A 25157-nucleotide genomic window follows, 5' to 3' on the forward strand; every position below is an offset into this window, starting at 1 on the left:
AAAGGGAAGGCGGGCAGGTTCCAGGCACAGTGTGGGAGCACAGAGGGGATGGACGGTGTCCAGCGTGGGGCTGCCCCTGGCAGCTGGAGTGACTCTTACTTTTAACAGCTTTTACTACTCAAGAAAAGGACCCACATTTTCACTGCAGGAAAGATCTTCCTAAGTCTCCCTGCCTTGAAGAATGATGGATTAGTAAGAAAAACCACATCTAACTTTCTAATGAAAAACAGTGGCTTGCTTTTTCCTCCCGTTTTCATGTTTATTCCTGGTGTGTGTGTCTGTGTGTAGCGTATAGTGATGCGAGCTGGGCATCATTATTAGGACCAGGACCCCAGCAGGCTCTGCCATGCAGGTTTCTTCACGGGTATGGGAGGCCTTGGTGTTCGCAGACGCCGAGCAACCTGGAGCTGTACCCGGGAGAGAGGCTTTCTCATCTGGAAGGCGGGGTGGGGAGGCAGAGCCTGCTCTAATCCATCGCGGGGTGGAAGCCGCATGAGTAACACATTCCTGCAGCCTTTCCCAAAGCCAAAAGTAGGGTGGGACTAGAAGCCGCAGGGAAATCCCTGTGACACCCTGGGCTTTCCCGGCTCGACTGCCATCTAAGGAGGAACGCAAGGATCCAACAATGGAGTATGAAGAGGTTTTGAAAGCCAGGTGTCCCTCCCCCTTTCTAACTCACCATGCAGATGGAGGCGGGGTGCCGCTCCTCATAGGACCACCTCAGTAGGTGTAAGGATATCTAAGAGCTCTGTAAGGTATCATCCCTGCTCCCCACCACACAGGTGGTCCTGGTCAGCTGTCGTCCTCACCTCGCTCACCTGCCCCCTCGACTCTCTCCCTCTTTCCATTTCCACACTCGTCAGTCCTCTGTGCGGACTGTTTCCCCAGTTTCCCTCTCTGGACTCAGAGTCTGACCCCATGGGCTGGCTCAAGGCCCTCCTCCGCGAAGACTTCCCAGACTGTAGGGACACATGCGTCAGCTCACAGCTGGGGCCAGTCCTTCCATGGCTTCCTTGCCTCTTACTCAGACAAGTCCGTCAGTATTTCCAGGCTTCAGTTTCTTCCTCTGTAGCATGGGAAGACTAACAGTATCTACCTCACAGGGCAGTTCAGAAGAGCGACCGTGACAGCACAAACTAAAGCAAGTTCCCACTGAGTGGCCCAGTGGGAATGCAGGAAATGCCAGTCCCAACTTCTACTGGTGCCTCGGTCAGAGGAGGACACGTGGCAGGTGCGCACGCAACTTTCTGGGCTGTCGACAAGCTCCTGGAGCTCCCTGGAGAAACAAGACACCTCAGACAGAGGATGCTTGCGTTTCCATTTTATGGCTGGTTCTGTGCTCTATGAAAACAGACCACAGCAAATGATACACTTGAGGCCAGCACTGGAGTGTGGTTGGGACATTCTTGCGGGGTGTACACATGTTCTGAAAAGAATCTACATTTCTCAACAACAAGAAAAGTCTGTAAAAAGAGTCCCTAAGGGCAAAAAAAAATTTGAAAAGAAAGGGAGAGAGATTTGGGGTTTCTTTAGCTAAATCTTAAGATCTTCATTTGGCAAGATGACTTCTAAGTTTAAAGGGGAAATTAAAACATATGGGGCTTGGAGCTTCCCATATTCAATTTTGGTTCTCACAGCTACTTCACGAGGTCTACACTTCCTCCATCTTCTAGCTGAGGAAAATGAGGGTCAAACAGAGTATACATCTTACCCCAAACCACACAGCAGAGTTGGGAATCAAGCTCAAGTCCACCTAATACCAAAATCCATGCTTCTCCATGCCATCAGTAGAAACAGCCAGGCAGGATGGCTCACGGTGGGGCCCTTGTAGGCAATGTTCTGTGTGCGTCTCTGCCACCCCCCCTCACCAGCTGTCCCAGAGGAAGTCCGCTTCTGCCTGACGGACCTCTGGGGTGCCAATGTTTCGTCTGGAAAAAAAAAAGTATCTAACAACTGCATGGTTCCATAATCCACGCAATCTTCCTAAAGCCTGAGGTGAAAATAGAAGCTCACCCATTTTCCCTCTCTGCTTTCAGGTTTTAAAGTCTTCCCTCTGTGCTTTCTAACATGCGGTTGCTGATTTTTTTTGTCCTTCAAGGTTCAAAAATGTCCAGTTAGATATTTTTTTCTAAATGTCTTAGTGTATTAACCAGCTTTTTCATATGCATTCTGCCATTTCTAAGACGTCAGGAGTGGACGCCCTCCAGCAGCTGCTAAATATCAGAGTTCATGCCCCAGAAGTGTGATGGCTGCCGTCTCTGTTCTCAACGTTCCTTAAGCCTCCTCCCTGTCACTCCAGTGAGCTCAACCTCTCATAGCTCAAAGCAGGCTGTGCAGCCCTTTCTTCTGAACTCTTTAATAAGTCACTCCACAAATCTGCTTCTTCATTTTCCAACCTCTTCCCAGGGGAGGAAATCACAAAGCGAAAAGACCATTTTAGGATTCCATCTTCACTTCAAAATCCCTTTACTAAAAATCTTTGATACTTGGCTTTACATTTTCTTTAGATATATGGAATTTTCACTGAAAAGTCAGGAGATTGTCAGAGGGTATGAAGGTTCTGAAGCCTTCCAATCAAATTCACATCTTGGATTTGACAGAAATGTAGCCCGTCGGCACAAATTAAGGCTCGGTGATCCAACAAGCCTATTGGCTAGTCTCTAGCCAGCCCCCACCCTATTCCCACCCCTTTAAATCTCCTATAATTAGTAACAGCAGCCACAATTTATAAAGGATCAACTGGTGCAGACACTGAGAACTTTGTTATCTCATTTAGTCCCCTCAGCAAATTTAGGAGAAATCCGAGAGGCTTGGGGGTTCCATGAGTTGCCTCAGGTCACCCAGCAAGTGAGCGTGCAAGCAAGCGAGGCAGCTAGGATTCAAACCTAACTTTGACACCCGTGCTCTCCCTCTAATCATGACACGATGCCACTTTGATCACAAAATAGTTTCTTTCCTCCTAAAATAGCACTTCTTCAAGCATATTCTTGCAGATCACTACCACAGCAGAAGAACCCAGAAGGCCCTCTTTGCTGGGTCAACATGTCTTTACTACAAAAGAATGGGAAACAGAAAAGGTAGGTGGGGGGGCGGGGTGTGAAGGGGTAAAGAGGTCCTGAAGAGTGCTTTCACCTCTGGCCCCCTTCCTCCTATTAGAGGTCAGATGAGCAGTCCCTGGAACAAATGGAATGAATCCCTGCTCAGTTTCCCACTCACGTGTTTACATCCCTGACTGGGAAGAAAGAACTGAAGTGACAAGTCTCAACTAGGAGAAGAAGGCGAAATGGCTCCATGTCTGTATTAATTAACCACTTCCTCCTCCCGGCATTTCTTTTCTGGACCCTCACTCTGGTCAGTGAGTCATGAAATGAGGACAGGACTCCAGGGAGGTGAACACCACAGCTGCACAGCCATGAACCAGAAATGACAAGACACAGGTGGCTAGCGACTTGCTTTCCCCACGGGTCTCTGCTCCCACACACCACCGATGCATCTCTAAGCAAGGGGCGCACAAGCGTTGTCCCACAACAGAGAACGAATCAGGAATGTTCATCTGAGCCAGCACAACCAGCCACTTAAAACTACAGCCTGAACCCCTCCATCCCTGTAATGTCTATGAAACCTCAGAACGTTTCACCTTTGCTGAACTTTCAAACTGAAATACTTCATTACACTTGAGAGCGTAGCTGGCCCAAGCAGCCTAGTTCTTCCCCACTTGCTTCATGAGGCCCGTTTATAAAAAAAAAAAAAACATTATTAATGGTCAAGAGATTCCAAGAGAATTTGCCTGCCAAGATTTATCTGGCAAAGGAAACATACTCCATCTCCTGAAACATAGGTTTAAAAAGTCCGTTCCAATCTTCGTTTTGCTAAACGTTGCGCCAACTCACTTGAGAGAAAAATCGCAACTGTGCAAACCAGCATTTTAAAAATGAAACCCCAGCACCCGGTCTCGTCAGGCACTTACCCTCAGTGCTGGAACCGATGACGTCCTCCACGCCTAGCACTTGCCTCCCAGGGCCCAGCGGTGGAGTGTGAGCGGGCACGGGGTAATTTAGAAGAACGGCCTTTCTCTCAGGATGGATCGGAGGAACATCCTCTTCCGAAGGTGGTGCCCCTCCTTCTGGGTAGGGAGGTGGGGCTCCCCGGGCAGGACCCAGCGAATCTCCTTCTATCTCTGATGCAGCTGGGCCTCTGGTCCCTGGCTGTTCCCAAGACTCGACTGGGCCTTTTAAACCTGGGGCATCTACCCCGCCCAGAGCTCTCCCCTCTTTGGCTTGAGGGTCCAAGGTGGCAAATTCGGTTTCAGGGTAGAGGGGCCGATCACTAGCTGTCAGCTGTGGCAGAGGGGAGGCCGGGTCAGATTCCGACGGAGATACCCCACCTCCTAAAGGTCTTCTTGGCTCAGCTTTCGGCTGGAAGGAAACGTCAGTCCTGCTGTGGTCATCCCAGGCGTCCTCTGGCTCACTTGGGAGGTATTCCACTTCTCCCTCATTCTCATCATAATAATCCAGATTGTCCTCAGTGTAGTCACTTTCCGGGGCTGCCGTAGGGCTGAAGGACTGCTCTGGGGGAGATGAAGGGTGGGCTTTGGTAAGGTCTCCAACGGTGGCTGGCCTGATACTGTCCAGTGGGGAGGAGCTGCCGATATGAAAAGCCCACACTCCAGGAACCCCCAGGTTGCTCTGTCTAAATTAAAAGGAAACAGTGCATGACACAAGTGTCCATTTACCCACCACCCCACAACAGTGAGCAACTTATCATAAAACTGAAAGGCTATTAAGATCAGATGCAGAGTTTTCACTAGCATAAAACCAAATAAAAACCAGGCCTACATGCTAACTAAAAGGAGTACACTGGAATATTGACGTAAACTACCTCTTATTTAACTTTAGGTTTCAGAATGCTAGACCATCAAATTAGAAATCTGCTCTAAAATTCACATTTTGTCTAAAATCTGGCTATTTGAAAACAAACAGGGAATGTGGGAACACTTTATACTTTCTCTACTTTTAACTCACTCAGGAAAATGTATGCTTAAAAACCTTTGCCAAACACTTAAACAATAATGACTAGAACATACTTTTGAGACTTAGTCACGTACCAAATGCTTAATGTTCTTCGATACAATCTGCAAGGTAGAGGCAGTGATCGTGCCCAATTTTACGGAGGAGAAAACAGGTTTAGAGAGGCTAACTAATCTTCTTAAGGTCATACAACAAATAATTGGCAGAGCTTGGACCTGAATTCAGCACTGACACCAAAGCCCATGCTCCAAACATCTACATTAGGTCAAAAAACCAATATACTACAGTCTATCAGCATCTGAATTATCATTGATCTACAGAATGTTACAGACAGTTCCCTGTTCAAGCACATGGATTAATCAATTAACTAATTGACATACAATGGTGAGTTGATGTAAAAAAAAAAACCTCAAAGAAAAATAAATGCCCACGTCTAAAAAATATTGAGCAAGTGCAGAACAAAGTTAAGGGGAATATAAGAAAGCAGTTTAGTCAAAATGCCATGGGTTATAGGTGAGAGGTGTTCAGAAACATCTGGAACCAGAGAGCTCATGCATTTTCTTTACTAGAAAAGAACATGGACCCCATTCAGTCTTCCAAATGTTCCAGTGATGCATTATTTTACTCAATGATACATTCTAAAGAGAACAACTACATAAGATTTCTAAAAATTAAAAAAATAAAATAAACTTTGAACAAACAAGGGTCTGGCTAGCTTGAATGCACCAGTTTCTATACTTCTCTGGTAATGTGCAAAATACCAGGCTCAAAGCCCCCATGCTGTGAGATTTCCTCAAAAGTCAGTCAGTGAAGTATAAGAGTTAAAGACTAATAAGATAATAAGAAATTTATCCAATCATTATAAGAACAAGAGACTTTTGCTGATTTGGGTAGGTACTGATCACATTCACATGGAATCCTATAGCAGTAATATTTTTCAATACAATTCTGAGAATGTCTCTTTCCCTCCTTTCTTCCTCTTCACCTCTCCCTCTCTCTCTTTCGTGTGTGTGTGTGCATGCACATGCATGTAGTTATTTCTGCTGCTATTATAGTTACTTTAGGGAAAGAGGAGCAGAGAAAGCAAAACCATGATCCTTTGTGCAACATACTATGTATACTTGGTATGTTCTAAGACTTAATGTTGGTGTTTTTTGGCAAGCAAATAAGGAACACTTTAGTAAAAAGATAAGGGAGAGGGCGCCTGGGTGGCTCACTTGGTTAAGCGACTGCCTTCGGCTCAGGTCATGATCCTGGAGTCCCGGGATCGAGTCCCGCATCGGGCTCCCTGCTCGGCAGGGAGTCTGCTTCTCCCTCTGACCCTCCCCCCTCTCATGTGCTCTCTTTCTCTCTCAAATAAATAAATAAAATCTTTAAAAAAAAAAAAAAGATAAGGGAGAATCCTGAAGATCTGAGGATACTGCATTTATTATCACATCAGAGGTGTTGCAGCTGTGAAATTTCTTCTTGAAGTTAGAGAAAACTATAAAAGCTTCAAAGAGTAGGAAAATACAAGTTATGGCAGAAAGAAGCTAAGTAATATAACCTTCTAATGAAATACAAATCGCTACCTTGGCTTTTGTCATTGTGCGTGATGGAAAAGTAACCAATTTGAGCTTATCCTAAAATCCGAGGTCATTTGGAAAGCTTGGTGATAGAATTTATTTTCTAGAAAGGAAAACAAGGCTACAAAATGGGATGACAGCACCTTCCTCCCTGGGTCGTTAGGAGGAGTAAGTAAGAAAACCACATAAAATGCCTAGCATGAGGCTCTGCACATAATTAGTACTTAGTAATTATAATTTGTCTTCGAGGAGATAGAAAAGTATAATCTCGAAAAATACAAATGGGTGGATTCACATTTAAATTGCCGGAAGAGGAGTTATGCCAAATCCACTATGAATTACATAATTTATTACCTTTAAGCTTACAATTATGAGACAAATTTGAGGAAGACAAAGATTCTATTGACTAGGAAAATAACTTTATTCTTTAGAGATGCACACTGAAGTATCTAGTATTTAGTATGAGCATGATGTTGGTAATTTACTTTAAAATTCTTAAGCAAGGGGCGCCTGGGTGGCTCAGTTGGTTAAGCGACTGCCTTCGGCTCAGGTCATGATCCTAGAGTCCCTGGATCGAGTCCCGCATCGGGCTCCCTGCTCGGCAGGGAGTCTGCTTCTCCCTCTCCCACTCCCCGTTTGTGTTCCCTCTCTCGCTGTGTCTTTCTCTGTCAAATAAATAAATAAAATCTTTAAAAAAAAAAATTCTTAAGCAAAAAAAAATGATGAATATTGGCAAAATGTCAACAACTTCTAAATCTAAGTGATGAGCTTTTGGGCATTCATTTAGCTATTCCCTCCACTCTTCTGTGTATTTTTGAAAATTTAAATAGTGAAAAGTAAAACAGAAGATTAAATCGGGGAACATTTCTACAATTTGGAGGTAGAGAAGGCTTTCCCAAGAATAACAAAGATCTAAAATCATAAAAGAGCAATAACTTTGCCAACCCTAAACTTACAGCTTCTAGATGCTAAGAAACTTTAAAGATGAACAACTGGATAAAAATATTCACACCGTATAAGAGGATTAATTTCCTCACTATATTTTTTCTTATTTGTAAGAGCTCTTTGGACACACCTGGACAGAAAATAGCAAAGGACAGGGGCAGAGAAGTCACGAAGATAGATATATGGTTATTAAACATACGAAAAGGTGTTTGGTTTCACTAGTAATCAAATAAGAGTGAGAGTATGAACATTTGACACCGACCAGATTCACAAATATTGAAAAGAAAAGAAGCTGCCGATCACAGCTCTATCTTATTGGTGAGGACATAAACTGGACATTTCTGAAGGGCAGTGTGTTCATGTTCATCAAAATGTTTGACTAAGTATAGCTTTTCTCGGCAATTCTACTCTCAAGAAGTTATCTTTCACGGAAATGAGAATCTGACCAATGTGTGTTATGCTGTTTACTGCAATGATATTTATAAAAAGAAAATTAAAAAACAAGTTAAATGTTCATCAATAAGTTATTATCTTTTTTTAATTTTTTTTTAAAAGATTTTATTTATTTATCTGAGAGAGAATGAGATAGAGAGAGAGAGCATGAGAGGGAGGAGGGTCAGAGGGAGAAGCAGACTCCCCGCCGAGCAGGGAGCCCGATGCGGGACTCGATCCCGGGACCCCAGGATCATGACCTGAGCCGAAGGCAGTCGCTTAACCAACTGAGCCACCCAGGCGCCCATAAGTTATTATCTTAATAGTATATAAATATGACACGATATTTTGTAGCCTTAAGATAGTAAAACAAACATCTTCCTGAATGATACCTCTAAGACAATGATAAATGGGAAAATGTCACATGTATAGCAAAAGAACCATATTGGTTTTAAAAAGTTCTTGCATTCCAGAAGGACTACAAATACTGGCTAGCACTTGAAGTGCTGATGGTGGGTAATTTGTGCTTTTATTTCGCATTATTCTGCTTTCTTTTTTACGATAAGTAGGGGTTATACTAAGGAAAAATCCCTCTGTCAGTCCCATGTCTTCCGTCCTCGTCAAGCAACTCAGCGGTATCTGGGAAGCATCAAAGATACAAATGAGGGCAGGCGTGGAGGGCGGTACATGGGGGTGCTGTGTGGTGCACGTACATGCCTCTGTGTGTGAGTGAGTTCCGTGGGGTCTTTATCACCATGGTGGGGGAGCTCAACTGCTTTTTCCTACAGGCTTTTTGGCCCCCACTGCCTCCAGTACGCTGAGTACAGTTGGCACTCATTCCGGTGCTCCAGACCGTTGATCCGTTCATCTGTCCACCCTACCAGAGTGCAGGCTGCTCATGGGCGGGGCCTGCGCCTCAGATACCTTTGTATTTCAAGTGCTTGGCCCATTGTGATCTCTCAATAACATCTGAGGAGTAGAGGATCTCGGGGCTCCAGAGTGGAAGAGGAAAGTGGAACCAGAGGAGAGAAAGCAAGGAGCTCAGTTTTCTCACATCTGGACTTAAAGGCAGCCTGGAAGGAGACCTAAAGATGCCCAAGGTGGGTCCTAAGACTGGGAAAGGAGACCAGGCTTCGGCACAAAAGAAGTAGTTTGGGTCTCCAGGCTTGTGCTTGAATTTTTGCCACTGAGTAACTTCGAGGTCACAGGCAACTTAACTTCCCTAAACTCATTTGTCAAATTGAGGAAACAACAGAACTTACCTCCTAGGATTCTTGTGAGTTTTAAGTAAGATAACTTCTGGGAAGTGTTTTACACAGTGTTTGGCAAATAATAAGCTCTCAATAAATGTCAGCTCTAGGAAACCATATTTGGTGGTAGGGCCCGCTCCCTGGCAGCTGAGCAAAGCAGATGGCACGCAAAAGTGTAAGGGCTTCCAGTGCCCAGGAATAATGTAATGGAAGGGAGAAGCAGTTAGGCAAGGCTAAGTAACCGATGTGTTCTGCCTGGCTTCTAGACCAGGATTTGGGAAGGGAATAAAAGCAAAGATATTTTTTCACAAGCCCTGAAATTAATAAATCTCAACCGGTGCTAACCCAGATATGGTGCTATGTGGACTGACAAACAGCAAAAGGGGCTTATTTTTACGCTAGCAGGGTAAGCCTCTGCTGGGTCTCAGGAATGTGCTGGCTACCTCATGGAAAACCAACCAGTATGGTTTCAGTTAATGAAGCCATACAGAAACCCTGAGACCTCTAACTGCTACCCATGTGTCTGGTTTTCCCTTTTCCCCAAATTACACTATTCTTGATTTAACTTTTAACATGTATCTGTCTAAAGGACTAAATCACAACATCTCCTCCTTGTGAAATGATGAACCTGGAAAAATCTCACTCTGGGCAGTGACATTACTGGATATTTTTATGTGGTTCCCAAGAGCAATGTTTTTCATAGAAGCCTCAGTGGTTGAGCAAACACACACGCACTGCTCTGTTTCCGGTATCTATACCCAATAGGGCAGGAAGAATAAAGGGTCTTTTATATTTTGGTGAATTTGCTCCTCTCAGGGTCTAATCTGGTGTCTGGTTTTGACCTGACGCCTCCCTTAGAAGCCACCAAGATATTATTTAATGGTCTTATGGCTACTCGAGTGCGGGTAGCTCCGACGGGTCCTTACATCAGACGGGGAAGGGCTTACTTACTGGTAGAGATTTTTCACAGACTGTTCAGTGCTAGTCAAGCTGAAATAGGGTCCCTCTCTCTTCAGGTCATCGATCTCCCCTCGGCAGAAGCCCACCCGAGCGGGAAGCTCGAGCTGCACGTTGTAAGACTCCTTGGGGCGGGTTCCAAAGAACTGAAGGCCATTGGCAGGGTAAAGAAAGAGGGCGTAGGTATCGGATTCATCAGATGCCAAAACTGCCTGGAAAGTGTTCAACTATGAAAAACAAAAAATAGGAAATAATCTTAATAAAACAAACAAGAAAAAACAGAATGCAAGCAAAGCATCATGAAGTACAAGGGTCTTCCCCCTTCTCAGAACTCCTCCAAATTGCTTTTATACATTTTATTCTTTTTAATTTCCTCTTCAAGTTGTAATTGTGTAAGCCCTATTATTATCATAATCCTCCTTTATCATTTAATACTTGAAATATGCATAGGTAAGAACCACAGGTTACAAAAATAACGTTTTTAAGGTTTCAAACTTCTCTCATCCAAACCTCTTTAAGAGCTAAGAGCAAGTCCAAAATTAACCTGTATATTCCCACAGCCGCTGCCCTAGTTTACTGCCCTGGGCACTCATGTGGATCATTCACTCATTCATTCATTCATTCACCTGTTTACTGAATGCCTATTATGGGCAGGCATGGTGTTAGCCATTGGCTGATCAAAAGGCCTCCTTACTGTTCTCACAGCCTTGCTCTCTTTTCTCTTTCATCTGCCTTTTCACAACAGCACTTGAGTTATCCAACCCCCCTTTCACAGACCAGGAAACAAGACATGGGGGCTAACAGATCTGCCTAAGGCCAGGTAGCTGGTACACGGTGGCAGGCCAGCCCGCTCCAGAGTCCATGCCCTGCACCGCTAGTCCACCCCAACTATTCCTTAGCATCCCATTCAAGGTGGTTTATAATTGCCCCAAACTCTTTTCCCAGGTTTAGATCCACTGCATCTTCATCAGACTATGTCATATTCCCCCCCTGTGCCATGTACTTTAATGCTTCTGTATTTTTGCTCATTTTTCCCTGTGCCAGGAAACCCTCCTCACCCTCTACTGCTGCCCTTCTGAGGTATTCTGTGATCCCCTGTAGATTTATTTCTGTTCTCTGACCATCCATAACACCGGGTGTTTCTGGTTACCATTCCGGTTACCATCCACCTCATTTTGCCTGGTTAGCTGTTTAAGTGTTTGTAAACTCCACTTACTAATAATTCACTTGCACCTTAATTCAGCCAAGTGCCTACTAAGCTAGACATTATGCTTGGTGCTGAAGGAAAAGGTACCGAAGGAAGGGAGACTCTGCCCGGGACAGTCTCACACTTAGAAGGGAACAGCCGTGGCTGGCATTTAGGAGAGTTGGTGGAGAAGATAGTGGAGGCCAGAGAAGGGTGTGTGAGACGTCAGGCTTAGGTGCGGAGGCGTCCCCACAGAGGTGGCCTGTGAACGTTCATAAACACAGGAGGAACCAAGCAGACCAGAGTGAGAGACCAGGAGTCTGAATTAGCCGCAAACTCAGCACCCAGGCCCTCATAAAATCACTCCTTAAAGTTCAATTTATTCTTGTATTTTCAGCCAGATAGTTTTTGCCTTTACCTAAGTAATGCTACCTCCACCCACACCCCGACATGATCTGTTGGTGGTACTTCCTTATCTTAAAAAGGTATTATATTTAGGACACTGAGAACTCTTCTCTAAGTACCCCCCTTTTTATAATTTGGTAGGGAACTGGGAGCTATTTATAAATACCACTACTTCCTAAATAATGTGACTCTAAGAAATGTTACTTACTGGTAAAGGGTATCATTTCTCCATTTTGCTAGACAGACAAAGGTAGGCACAGAGAAGAACATCACATCTTACTAAATAAAATAGCAAACAACGGGAATATGTCCTGCATTTTGTTCTGTCCTGGGCCCTTCCCCATATGGTGCTCAGACTCTTCCAATGTTTATTCTTCCTTTCAGTGCTTAATTGCAAAGTATAGTTTTGACACTTTGCTGATAACACAAATCAATTCAGGTGTTAAATGCTTTTCAAGAAAAAAAGCACACAACCTTTCTTTTTGTTCTCTAACATAGAAACACTTACCTTATTTCGCTTTCTTTTTTCCCTTTTTTAAAGATTTATTTTTAAGTAATCTCTGCACCCAACATGGGACTCGAACTTACAACCCCGAGATCAAGAATCGCATGCTCTACTGACTAAGCCAGCCAGGCACCCCTGCTTTCTTTCTTTAAGCTCACATACTTCAAGATGGCGGGGGGGGGGGGGGGCGGGCAGTATATCTGTTATTTTGCAGTTGTTCATTGTTTCATCAGCAAAGCTTGCCTGTTCCAGAAACAAAAGGCAAAGGATGCTTTCTAGAATTTCTCAAAGCTAGGAAACCATAACTTCTGCCAAATGTAAACAAAGCCTCTTCTGCATCATGTCTATACATAATATATACTACATCATCGATTAACGTTGATTCCATAACATCAGAGTACTCCTTTAGTCAGAATCAACAAAGTTCAGCTAGGGAAAGGAAAGTACTTGAGGAAAGAGAAAGGACCTCTTGTAACAAGCTAGGCTTTCAAACCTCCTGGCATTGATTACTTACAACAAATGTAAGATAGGAAGAATCCTGGCTCTAAGTTTAGAGAAATTCTGTTAAGATAAGGAGGAGGGGGGGGTCCCACAGATCGTGAGGGAACTGAAGGGGATGGGGGAGGAAGGGAGGGAGAAAATAAACAGAGCTGTGAAGGGGAGTGTCTGGCTTTTACTGTGGAGTCTGGGAATTTAGCACTTTATTTTATTCATTCTGTCAGTCAATAAATTCATTTCGATGAAAATTTATTCAGTGCCTTTTATATGCCATCCCTGAGCCAAGCACTTATATACAGGTGGCAAGCCTTTATTTAATTTACTTGTCTCTACTGACAGGCAAAAAGGGGGATTTTAGATAGAATTTCTGATCCCAAAGTACAGGCCAAAAGAGTTTGGCTGTTTAAAAAAAACCACCCACACACCAAATGATCACTTTTAAAGTTCTCTCTCTTGGCTCTACAAAATTCTACATCTAACTGCTAAAGAGCACACTTCACGAAGTCCTGAAGGACTCCTCCTCCCAAAGCACTCCTCGACTAGCCTCCAGACGGGAAAGGAAAGGTCTTCACATTCCTGGAGATGAGCGCCTTTGCAAGAACCACACATGCTCTGTCTCTGAAGATAAACCCTCAGATGGGCTGCCAAACCCCACAAAAGGTTCACCGGTTCCCAACTTCCTCAGGATCCCAGGGAGGAGAGGGGGGCCTCCATTGGAGGATGAACAGCCCAGAGGATCAGGGCCAGGGGCTGCCTGGCTTCAAGGTTTCTGCCATCCTGTTATCCGAAAGAGAGACAAGCCAGAGTTGTCAGCAGAAACCCGGCAGGCTCTGACTCTCCCTTTCAGGTATGGGACATCAAGCACTGCTGACTTGACACTCGGCAGAGCCAGGCTGATGGATACAGAACATGCCCCTCTACAAGCTTCTAAATTTGCAATTCATTTAATTAATTTCAGCCATCTAGTGAAGAAACAGAAGACTGCCAGCCTTGTCCCAAACGGGTTTGCCTACGGTGACTTACAAAAATCACAGAGAAAATGAAGAAGTAGGGTGACTCTTACAGGGGTCACAAAGTTCTCTTTCCTGCCTTCCTTGGGATCACATACTCTCCATGGTGGTGGTATCACTGACTTCTGGCCGCCAGGGTTTGGGTTGAGCACTAACCTCCACTCCTTAATATACTTCCCCATCTCCCAGCCCCTGTGGGTCACTGTCACAGGCCTGATCTTCTCTCATTCATTGGTATGCCCTAAATCCTACAGATCCCGCCCCAAATTCAAAGATCTGTGCTCTAGTCTCTAAGGTGACATCCTTCCTGACACTTAGTCTTTAGCAACACTTAAGCATTTCATTAACCAATTTCCATATATGTCTCTATTCAGTACATCTTCATAGTGTATTTTAGCCTCAGGTTAAACGTTTTCAGATAGATCCCAGACCGCCCCTCTTCTGGACTTGAGCTCCAGAAGTCAAAAAGCTACAACAAAGTCCTTCTTTTACCTCTCCTCCTCTCTGTGGAATCGCCCCCCTCCATCAACAACAGTCATCCTTCGAAATAAGTCAACACGCTTTAGTCCCCACATTGAGGTTCCACGACTCCCCTCATCCATGTCTCCTACATCAGCTTTCTCTGCCTGCTCCCAGGACAAGGCCTTGCTCAGAACAATTTCTCCTGCTGCCTCATTCTCAAGATCCATTCTTTCAGCCCTTTTGGCTCAACCTAAATTCCAGGTCAACAACAAAAACATCTCCCATATCACACAGATTTGTGTGACCCAGTTCTCCACAACTCCCATCCGTCAAACAACAACAAAACAATTCTCCCCTCCCCCAAAAACCACAGCTGAAGTAAACACTAGTCCTCTTTATGTCTCCGTCAACAAGTTCTTTGAAGGTCAATACCATGACTTCTTTGCCCCGTAAAGTACCTATGACAGCTGAGGAGTCTCAGATTAACTGAACTGATAAGCACTATTTGTTCTTTTTTTTTTAGAGAGAGAGTGCACCACCCCGCCCCCCACCCCGGCAAGCCAGGGGGAGGGAATCTTAAGCAGGCTCCATGCCCAAGGCGCCCAACACAGCAGATCTCATGACCCTGAGACCAGGACCTGAGCCCAAATCAAGAGTTGGACACTTAACCAACTGAGCCACCGAGGCACCCCATATTTCTTCACCTTTTTTTTAGTTGTAGTTACACTTTGCCATTCCTGCAACATCACATACAGCATCCTGTCAGACCCATCATGAATATCCATGGAGAGAAAGGGCAACAACTGAAATAGTTTTAAGTGGTAAAGATGCCCTTCCTCTGATATCTTCAAGTTTGCAACATAGGGTTAGTGTGTGAAGGTTTAAGCCACGTAGAACTCACACAGCCCTTCACACAAGGCAGATTACTGTTTGCCAAAATCCATCTCTAAAGAATTATTAAAATAAGAACTCAAATCACAGGGCTCTTTAAAGTATTCAGAAGAAACTTCAATGTGGGTAATTGAAAAAACATCCTCTCTCCAAACAGAACCCTTATCTCCTTTCGAAACGAAACAAATTCTGAAGCCAACTCAGCATATGGCAATGTCTGAAGAATGATTTTAACTAGAAAAGAGAGATGGAATCTACAAATCCTCCTGTACTTCCCACCCAAAAGAGACCAGACAGAAGTTGTAGTTCAGAAAACCTAGCATTTAAAGAGTCCTTATGCAAAGGCCTTACATCACAGTGTCCTTACAAGATAGAGAAATTTAAAAACCAGAATCTTCCTATCAAGCCAACATGGAGGAGCACAGATTGGCTGAGCATCCACACCCACTAAGTCTAAAAGAATACAGTGACTACTTAAAAATGTCACCCTAATTAAAAATGCCACCTTAGTTAATTCTGACAACAATCCTGTAAGGTAGGCATTGCTCCCCCATTTTACAGGTTAGGAAATAAGAATGAGGCTGAGTCATTGCTTCCAAAGTCACTGGATAACCTTTCATAATGCACATCTTCTTTCAAAATGTTTTTATATTGTCATGGTCTTCACAACCACCCCGAAAGTTGGGTGAAAGAGTGGTATTCCCATGTTACAGATGAAATTGAAACAATAATTAACAAAGTCACCGTGTCTGTATTATAATTTTTGGTTTCAAATAAGCTGTGAAAAAATGGAATCTTAAAGCTCTAGTGTGATTTCACCATCCCAGCACGTCTGTGTAACTGCTCATCTCCGATTCATCTCACTCAACTCAACTTCATCCTTATTCTGTTGAAACAGTAAGACAAATGCAGCTGAATTCTCTTCAGAGCGCACAAGCTGGGGGTGGGGAGGGGCAGAGGGAGTGAGGGGAAGCAGACTCCCTGCTGAGCAGGGAGCCTGACACCAGGCTTGATCTCAGGACCATGAGATCATGACCTGAGGGGAAAATAAGAGTCGGTTGCTTAACGACTGAGCCACCCAGGTGCCCCTGATTTAAAATAAGTTTTTTAACCTTATATAAAAATGAGTGAATGAGTGAATGAATGTAACCTAATTCATCTTCCTCCAACCCTCCACCTAGCCCAATGCCCTGCACAAAGGAAGGCCCAATATATTTGTTTGACTTGAATGTATTCTGCTGGACTGAATCACTGAAATATCAAACCCGCACCTGTAAAAAAAAAAAAATTTAAGAAAAAACCTAAATGCTGCCCGACAAAAAAATGAATTTCAAAAAAAATTCAGGGTGCCTGGGTGGCTCAGTTGTTACGCATCTGCCTTCGGCTCAGGTCTTGATCCCAGGGTTCTGGGATCGAGCCCCACATCGGGCTCCCTGCTCTGCGGGAAGCCTGCTTCTCCCTCTCCAACTCCCGCTGCTTGTGTTCCTGTTCTCGCTATGTCTCTCTCTGTCAAAAAAATAAATAAAATCTTAAAAAAAAAAATTCAAATATCTTTTATTTCTAGATCTTCTTTGAATAGCCTTTTGGGACTATTTCTCTTACAGAACACAAAACAAGAATGGTCACCATCTTGAACTACTCAGTGAGAGCGGGTAAGCTGCTTAATCTTTCAGGGAGGATATGTGCCATCTTTCTATAGCTAAGAAACACTATGATGAGTTAAATAGAGATAAATCATAAGAGTGTCAGCCCTTTGAGTATGAAATTTAAAAAAAATTTTTTTCAAGATTTTATTTGTTTATTTGACAGAGAGAGAGAGAGAGAGAGAGAGAGCATAAGCCGGGGGAGTGGCAGACAGAGGAAGAGGGAGAAGCAGCCTTCCCGCTGAGCAGGGAACCCGATGTGGGACTCAGTCCCAGGACTCTGGGGTCATGACCTGAGCCGAAGGCAGATGCTTAACCGACTGAGCCACCCAGGTGCCCCTGAGTATGAAATTTAAATTCAGGTCTTATTTCACAGGAGGAAGCCCTTACCTATTCCAGGAAAAGCAGGTTACCATTTGCCAAGCCACCCTGGTCCCAACTGATGTCCGTTTGGAGTTCTTTAAATGTTGCTGCCAAGCCTACAGGGCTGGGAGCTCGGGTTGTTTTACCTTCTCAAGTAGAGACTATAAAACAAATGGAGGACAGTCTTCTATAACCCAGGGATCATGTAAACTGATGTTTCTAGGGCAATTTGGCAAAAGCTATCAAGAACCTTATAAAGTGGATCCTCTCTGGCCCACCAGTTCCACTTCCTGGAATATCAAGTAAGGACATGTGGAAAGATTTAGCTAAAAAAAAAAAAAAGTGCTTCACAAAATTATTTATAGTGATGAAAAATTGGAAATAACTTTAATGACCACTGGACACAGTGGTAAATTCACTGGGTAGAATATTATGCAGATATTATAAATGATGTTGTAGAACCATACTGAGTGACAATGAAACATATTCACAATATACTACTGAGTGAAAAAAATAGTTTACAAAACAGTATGTGCAGTGCAAACCCATTAGTGTTAATAGACAGTAACATAAATACAGATATTAATAGGAAAAAAACTTTTGGAAGATATAAATGAAAACGTTTAACAGTGATTATCTTTGAGTGGCAGGAAAATGAGTGGTTGTTCTTTTTTAAATTGCCTGTATTTGCTGATGTTTTCCCTTCAATGAACATATAATTAGAAATAATTCTTATATACTTAGAGGTGATTCTAAAAATAAACAACCAAACAGTGAACTGCCTTGTGTTCTGAGGGCTTTCCGCATCTGCACTGGGGCCCTCATTCCCGATCCTTGCTAGAAGTGGCCATCTCTCAGATCCTTAGAAGACGGGCTGGAGAAAACAGCCTTCTTCACTTCTAAGCCACTTCAGCCCTGGTGCCACCAAAGGATACATCAGGTTCGCACAAGAGCCGACTCAGAAGAAACTCCAAGCCAGTCCCTGGGCTCCAGCCCAGAATTCAAACCCATCCCTCCATTGGCTCAGCGGCCAAGCACCCCTGGTCAGTTACCTCTCCTGAGGGCGGCACCCGGCTGCTGGCCTCCTCGTAGGCGCCCACCTGCTCCCAGGTGGCCACGAAGGCGTGGGTGGGGGTGAAGTACGCCGCGGTGCGCGGGAAGCCTGCGCGCACGTAGCGGGCGGCCAGGCCCAGCACAGCCAGGGACGTGTCCTCACGGTACAGGACCTGGCCCCTGCCCCGGCTCGTGTCGATGTCCGCCAGGAAGGGGGCAATGGCCGGAAAGTCTGTGGGGAAATCATCGTCCACGTACTGGGTCTCCCTAGGGAAGTCCTGAGTGGAGATGATACCGTTGGTGCCCACCTGTGGGAGGAGAGGGACAAAAGGTGACGGTCGCGTACGCGGCAGGAGGCCCTCGGGCGGCCGCCACAAGTCCAAATGTGCGCGCGCCCACCCGGCTACGCACGGAGGGAAGGGGACCGCCCGAGGCTTGAAGCTGTCCCTTCCCTACCCGCTGGGAACCCGACTCCTGATTCAGGGCGACCAGCGCGACTTCAGCCCGCGTGCCGCTCGCCCCCCCACCCCCACCCCACAGCGCGGGGCGATAGGTCCAGGAGCCCTAAAACTCCTGGTTCACGTGTCTTCTCACTTGCCGCACAACGCTGGAGAAACCTCCGGGTCCGAGGAGGGAACGCACTAGCTCTGCAGACGTGCACAGCCTTCTCGCCGTCCTTACTGCAAACCCCACCGGCCGCCCCAGCATCCCCACCTCCTTTTCTGCCGGGGACGCTTTTGTAGCTGCGAATGTGTGGGTCTGAATTCTCGCCCTTCCCCTCGAGGTAAAGAAAAGCAACTCCGACAGCAGCATCGCTGCAGGGCCACGTCCCACCCAGGGGCGCTCGGGGACAGCCCGGAGTGCGGACTACTTCCTCCCCCTGGAAGGCAGGGGTTCGGTGAGATCCACACTACATCGGCCCGTGGGAAGAAGCTGCGAGAACTCTGCCGGTTCCCACACCAAGCGGGGGCTGAACTTACGTAGAGGTAGCTGAACTGGGCTTCGTAGAAGCGCAGGGGACTCGCCAGCTTCACCGGGGCTGAGCTTTCGTCGTCGCCCTCCTGCAGGAGCTGGTCCTCCCGCGACTGCCCGTAGGGGAAGAGCTCGTCTGGGTGCAGCGCCCCGGCCCGGGACAGCAGCAGCAGCAGCAGCAGTGGCGGCGGCCGCAGCGATTGCAGCGCCAGTCGCCGGGCTGCCCGGTCCCCCCGCATGCTGGCTCGGCTCCTGGGCGGCCCGGCGGCAGAGCGCGTCCCGGCCCGGCCCGCCAGCCCACTAGCCGCGCCGCGCCAGCCTCCAGCCTGGATCCCCGCGGGCGCCCGGGCGGGCCGGGCCTCCGGGCCCTCCCAGCGCGCTGACTGGCTGCGGCCCTCGGCCGGGGACCAATCACCCGCTCGGGGAAAGTTCGACAGCGGCGGCCACATCTGGTTCTTGTTAGAAGTCTTCTAAGGCAGCGGTCGCGGGAGCGGCGGGGCGGGCGAGCTAGAAGCCTCGGGCCAGGGCTGGCCGCAGCGCTGCTCCGCCTCCGCCTCCGCCTCCGCCTCCGCCTCCGCAGTCCCAGAGCGGCCGGGCCCGCTCCCGCCCTCCTGCGGGGACTGCTCCGCGGGGCCGACGAGCCCCTCCCCCGGGACCAAACGGCCCGCGAAGTCGAGGGCAGCGGCGCGGCGGGAGAGGACCTCAGCGCCAAGGGGGACCCCCGCAGCGGCGTGTGCTGGCTGGCGCGAGGCGCCCCGCCAGGCTGGCAGGGCGAGGGTGTGGTGGGGGGGTCCCGGGCGCCCCTCGCTCTGGGGGCGTTGTCGCAGCCGCAGCTCCCTTGCTCCACCCAGAGACGCCCTGCCGAGAAGCGCGCTTTTGTATGAAGCCGGAATGATGCGGGGGGGGTGGGGGGGGGGCGGGGGGGCGTCCAATTCCTAAGTTCCGACCTCCATCCAAAGACTACCGCCTGGGAAGACTGGGCTACCCGCCACAGGTCTGGGTCTGGGTCAAGAGAGCGCTGTGTACCTTTCCCAGGGAAACCGGGACCTGGAAGGACCATGAAACACTACTGTGTGTGATCGGCTGCATGTGGGGCATGGAATGAAGCATCCCATTTGGGCACCAAGCGGAAATGGGTGAGGCGCCAGGGTGGGGGCACCTTGGGTCTCTCACCCGCTGCCTTGCGGGCATCGGGGCTGCCTTTGCGGTGGGCAAGGCGATGGTAACCTGAGCCCCTCCCTGGGACAGGAAACCAGCTGCTAGATGTGGGGGAACCCCATCCACCACAAACAACCCCTCTGTGAAGCATCAGCAGCCAGACGAGATTTTATTACCACTTCTATTATCAAGAACTTGAAATTTACCAGATCGTCTGTTTTCCCTCTCTAGCCCCCATGGGGTCCTTGGAAGCAAAGGTATTTAAAAAGAAGGAAAAAAGTAGGGCGCCTGGGTGGCTCAGTTGGTTAAGCGACTGCCTTCGGCTCAGGTCATGATCCTGGAGTCCCGGGATCGAGTCCCACATCGGGCTTTCTGCTCAGCAGGGGGTCTGCTTCTCCCTCTGCCCTCTTCCCTCTCATGCTCTCTGTGTCTCATTCTCTCTCTCTCTCAAATAGATAAATAAAATCTTAAAAAAAAAAAAAAGAAGGAAAAAAGTAAGCCTGTGGAAATGCCTTAAGGGATGTTCAAAAGACAAATTTCTTTTTGTGGGTGTTTATTCCAGTTACACAAATCCTTCTGGGCCCAGAGCGCCAAGCCCTGAAAACTCTGAAGATACCAGACTGTGAGACTCACAGTATCAGCACAAAATGGAAAACTGGCTCAAAGCAGTTTGCTTCCTCTGACTGTGAAGAGTTGTTTGCTTGTTACAAAAGTGTATTTGTGTTTGCACATATATGTTCTCATTTCTATGGGAGATAGGTATTTTCACTGTACTGAGGAAGAAATGAAGGCTCAAAGACATGACGTGATTTGACCTAGCCAAGATCACCTAAGGTTACTCTTTGATATAAAATCCTACACCAGCTTTCTCTAGGTTTTCCCAGTCTCTCAACTGAACGTAATAAAAAAAAAGCTAACATTTATTTGGTGGTAATATAAGCTATCAGCTACTAATATAAGCTACCAGCTATAGGCTAGTGGCTTAAAATGACTCCCAAAGATCCCCATTTTATGGTGTTCCTTCCCTTGTAATAATCCCCTTCCCTGGAGTGTGGGCTGGCCTAGTGACTTTTAACCTATAGAATGGGGCAATAGTGACAAGAAGTCACTTCAGTGATTAGGCTACATCTGTCTTGGTCGCAGACCCTCTGTCACTGACTGATGACACAAGCTGTTATGCTGGGGAGGTCCACATGGCAAGGAACTAAGGGCGGGCTCCGGCCAACGGCCCTCCAGGCACTGACTTCTGCCAATAATCATGTAAGTGAGCTTGGAAATGGATCCTTCTCCAGTCATGTCTTGAGGTAACACCTCATCTCTGGCTGACACTTCGACTGCAGCCTTGTGGGAGACCCTGAAGCAGAAGACCAGATTCTGGACCCACAGGAACCGTGAGAACTTAATAAATGTGTGTTGTTTTAAGCTATTATGGTTTGGGATAATTTCTTATGCAGCAATAGATAAGTGATAACAGCTAGACACTATGCTAAGGAAGCCAAGACTTCGAGGAATTAAAAAAAAAAAGAAATCAGTTAGTTACATGGCTTGTAAGTACCAGAGCTGGGATTTGAACTCAGATTTGAACTAATCGGTCTGATTTCTAAATCTCTGCTCTGAAGCACTAAATCATATTGCCACAAGGTCCTTTGCGAGGCTGTTCTAGCCTACCTCTCCAACTTTAGCTCGGGCCACAGCTACCATTTCAGCTGAGACTTTAGTTCTCAAATGCAACCTTCTATTTTATGGCGTGGAACAGCTTCACATGCTAGTCCCTCTACCTATAATGCTTTTCCCAATCAGTCGCCTCTAGCCAACACTCATTCATCCTTCAACACTTGAATAAAAAATCATTCTCTTTCCAGAAGTTTCCTGGAAACCACAGTCTGATTGAGAATCTCCATGTGTCCTGTGTGTGCCATTAGCATATTGCCAATCCCACCGTATCTCCCCTAACCCCTGACCGCCCATGTCTCCCTCACCCCTGCCGCCACACCTTGAGGGCAGGGACTCTGTCTTACTTGGGGCCTGCCGCCATGCTTGCCTGGCTCCTCCGGAGAAACTTAGAGAAATGTTTGTTGAATGAGTGAAAGCAAGCAAACCAGCCTGGGGCTAAGATCCATGTCTGCTGACACAAAAGAAACATTCTTTCCCCGACACCACCTTTCCTGCTAATCTGACCTGAGTTTCAGACTCCTCTTTAACCAGGCTACAGAGCAGCTCACCTTCCACTGTTTTCCAGTTTGGGTCATTCTTTCATTCATCCACCCAACAACTATTTCCTGCAAGTTTATCATGACAAACACAACTCGGCAAGATATAATGGAGTATAATGGGTGACCCCTGACCTCAAGAAGCTCTTGAGCTGGTGGGGGAGGGGGGAACGAAGCAAGAATATGACAAAGCAGCCATATCACAACGTAGCACAGATTTAGCAGCACAACAAACAAAAAGAGCTGTTGCCCTGAGAGGGTGTCACCAGTTCCGAATCGGACGCGGAGCACAACGAAGTAGATCCGATAGGGCAGGGGCTGAAATGAGCAGTGCTGGCTCCCCAGCTGCTTAAAGTGGCCGAATTCTTCTTAAAATACGAGGCTATAGACAGTTGTGCTTGAGCAGACATTCCTTTGAGCTCTTATTCTAATATTATTTTTAAAAGACCATGGCACCCAGTGGTTTCTCCCTTAAAATGTCACTCTGTGTCTTCAGGAAAAGAAAAAATCTGTCATAGTCATTTCCCTGGTCAAAGTAAATACTGAGGAAATACTTCTCTTGTATCCAGTCCCAGAGTAGAATTTCCGTGACTTGCCAGACTGGCTGAAGAGACAGAGGCCCCTTTGGGGTTGGCAGTTCTATAATTTTTTTTTTTTAAAGATTTTATTTATTTATTTGACAGAGAGAGACACAGCGAGGGAGGGAACACAAGCAGGGGGAGTGGGAGAGGGAGAAGCAGGGGGAGTGGGAGAGGGAGAAGCAGGCTTCCCGCGGAGCAGGGAGCCCGATGCGGGGCTCAATCCCAGGACTCTGGGATCATGACCTGAGCCAAAGGCAGACGCTTAACAACTGAGCCACCCGGGCGCCCCTGGGGTTGGTAGTTCTAAGAGGACCTCTATAGACATCTTAGTCCTCTTGGATTGCCAATAGACCTTGTCAAGAGTCTCCACAGTTATATTTTTGTGTGTGTGGTTATATGTCTGTTAGAAATACCGAGACTTCAAGAATGATGATACTTCCTGTTATTTTAATCAAGAGAATGAAAACACATTTGCTCCACAGTGTGGCAAATAGATGTGGGGACTCAAGAGCAAGTTCTATGTATAGCCCTGCCTGGTATGTGTGTGTGTTTGTACTGGAGGTGGGCTTGGCAGAAAGTGTCTGGTTCTTGTTGTGCATAGTGATTCTTTGCATAACTTTACTATCCTTTAAGTTCCAGGGTGGGTATATTAGCATGTAGAAAAAAAACAGGGCTGTGCAAATTAGCACATCTCCGCAGACTTAGGCTTAATTGAAATCGTTAGGCCTAAGAAAAACCACGCACTGCTTAGAAGTTCTGAGTAGTGCTTGGGATAGATTTGGTGGGATCCCTTTACATTCTAACGACCTCCAAATATATCCCAAGCCCCAGGCTTTCGCTTGAGTTTTTCATTTATATCCCTCCCCAGGTGGGATGACATATGAAACCTACTTCTAGAATTAGATCCACTACTCAGAATTTCTGAGTTGTCAGTTTTGGCTGGTGACAGCAATAGGCACTCCTTCTTGATTACCATTGCCCTGTTTTCTGGTCCTCATCAGGCTCTCACCCACTAGCCTTTTGTGGCAGAAACGATAGGTTAGCTACCCAACCCATATTCCCAATCTCCTCCCTTGTGTGAATCCACCACAGACGGAAGGAGATGAGGGGTGCTCTCTCGGGTTCCCTTGCGGTTAGAGTTACCATCTAGTGGAGTCCTGGCCAAACTGCTAGCAGTGTGCGGAAAGGCTGGTGATTTGCTCTTAACTTGGTGATTTCTGGGGATAGTTGCATCTTTCTCCATTCTTGATGCCTTACATGTGGATGTGTTGGTTTGAGCTTGGACAACCCTCTTCTGACCGTAAAGTGACAACTATGAGGACAAAAGCCCAGCAAAGCAAAAAGACAGGTAGGAGATGAGTGTCTTAGTCGGTAACTGCCTCCCTCCAGACTATGTGTGAGGTGAGAAAACAAACCCACATTGGTGTAAGCCACGTTACGTGCTGCAGTACCTAATCCTGATACTTGGCTAACTCCTTTCTCTACCTCTGTCTAACACACAAATCTGACCCCCACATGTTCCTGTCTAGGACCCTTGGATGGATCCTCCCTCACCTGCAGGCTGAACCTTGAGCTGGAAAGGCCCTGAGGCTTGGCCTCTGTCACCTCCTGCCCTTTCCTAGCTAGACCTTTAGCAAAACTGAACTATTGGTAGTTCCCCATCCACACTGATAGCTTGACTCCAGTGTGCCCTGTTTATTCTGTTCCTTGCCTGGAACACCCTTCTTATCTTCTGATGATTTCTCATTGCCTCCAGGACTCAGGTCAGACATCACTTCACATGGGCAGCCTCCCAGAGTTCTGGCAGACTCTGAGGGTTGTAACATCTGGGCACACTCCCGTCTCATGTCCTCACCAAAAATACCGAAGTGGTCTATTTATATCTGTCCCTTCAACTGGCTAAAAGGGCCTCGGGGGTAGTTTCCATATAATGGCACACTTCAGTCTTCTTTTCTTCTTAGGCACTCTTATGGACTCGGTACATCTATATCAGATCCTTTTTACCACAAGCCTGAGCACAGAGAAAGAGCCAGGCCTTGATAGG

The 25157-nt window shown here is 46.5% G+C and overlaps 1 protein-coding gene across 6 annotated transcripts in view; it reads right to left on the bottom strand.

The window, feature by feature from the left end:
• NID2 (nidogen 2) overlaps positions 1 to 19655 on the bottom strand; it is a 59403-nt gene extending 39748 nt beyond the window's left edge. For 3 of the 6 annotated variants that reach the window (XM_064571050.1, XM_064571051.1, XM_045900854.3), the window contains exons 1-4: positions 19173 to 19651; positions 18192 to 18500; positions 10171 to 10403; positions 3968 to 4689 (exon numbers count right to left, since the gene is read on the bottom strand). In XM_064571050.1, the coding sequence (XP_064427120.1) occupies positions 3968 to 4689; positions 10171 to 10403; positions 18192 to 18500; positions 19173 to 19613 (1705 nt within the window). In that variant the 5' untranslated portion in view covers positions 19614 to 19651. Of the gene's footprint in view, positions 1 to 3967; positions 4690 to 10170; positions 10404 to 18191; positions 18501 to 19172 lie in introns of all 6 variants that reach the window. The other 3 variants (XM_045900857.3, XM_045900853.3, XM_045900855.3) reach the window with 2 other exon arrangements.
• Between the last annotated feature and the right edge of the window lie 5502 nt (positions 19656 to 25157).

The sequence above is a fragment of the Mirounga angustirostris genome, unplaced genomic scaffold (assembly GCF_029215605.1).
Source record: "Mirounga angustirostris isolate CCGP_5_RB_7025 unplaced genomic scaffold, mMirAng1.0.hap1 SCAF_9, whole genome shotgun sequence".
Taxonomy (NCBI): Eukaryota; Metazoa; Chordata; class Mammalia; order Carnivora; family Phocidae; genus Mirounga; species Mirounga angustirostris.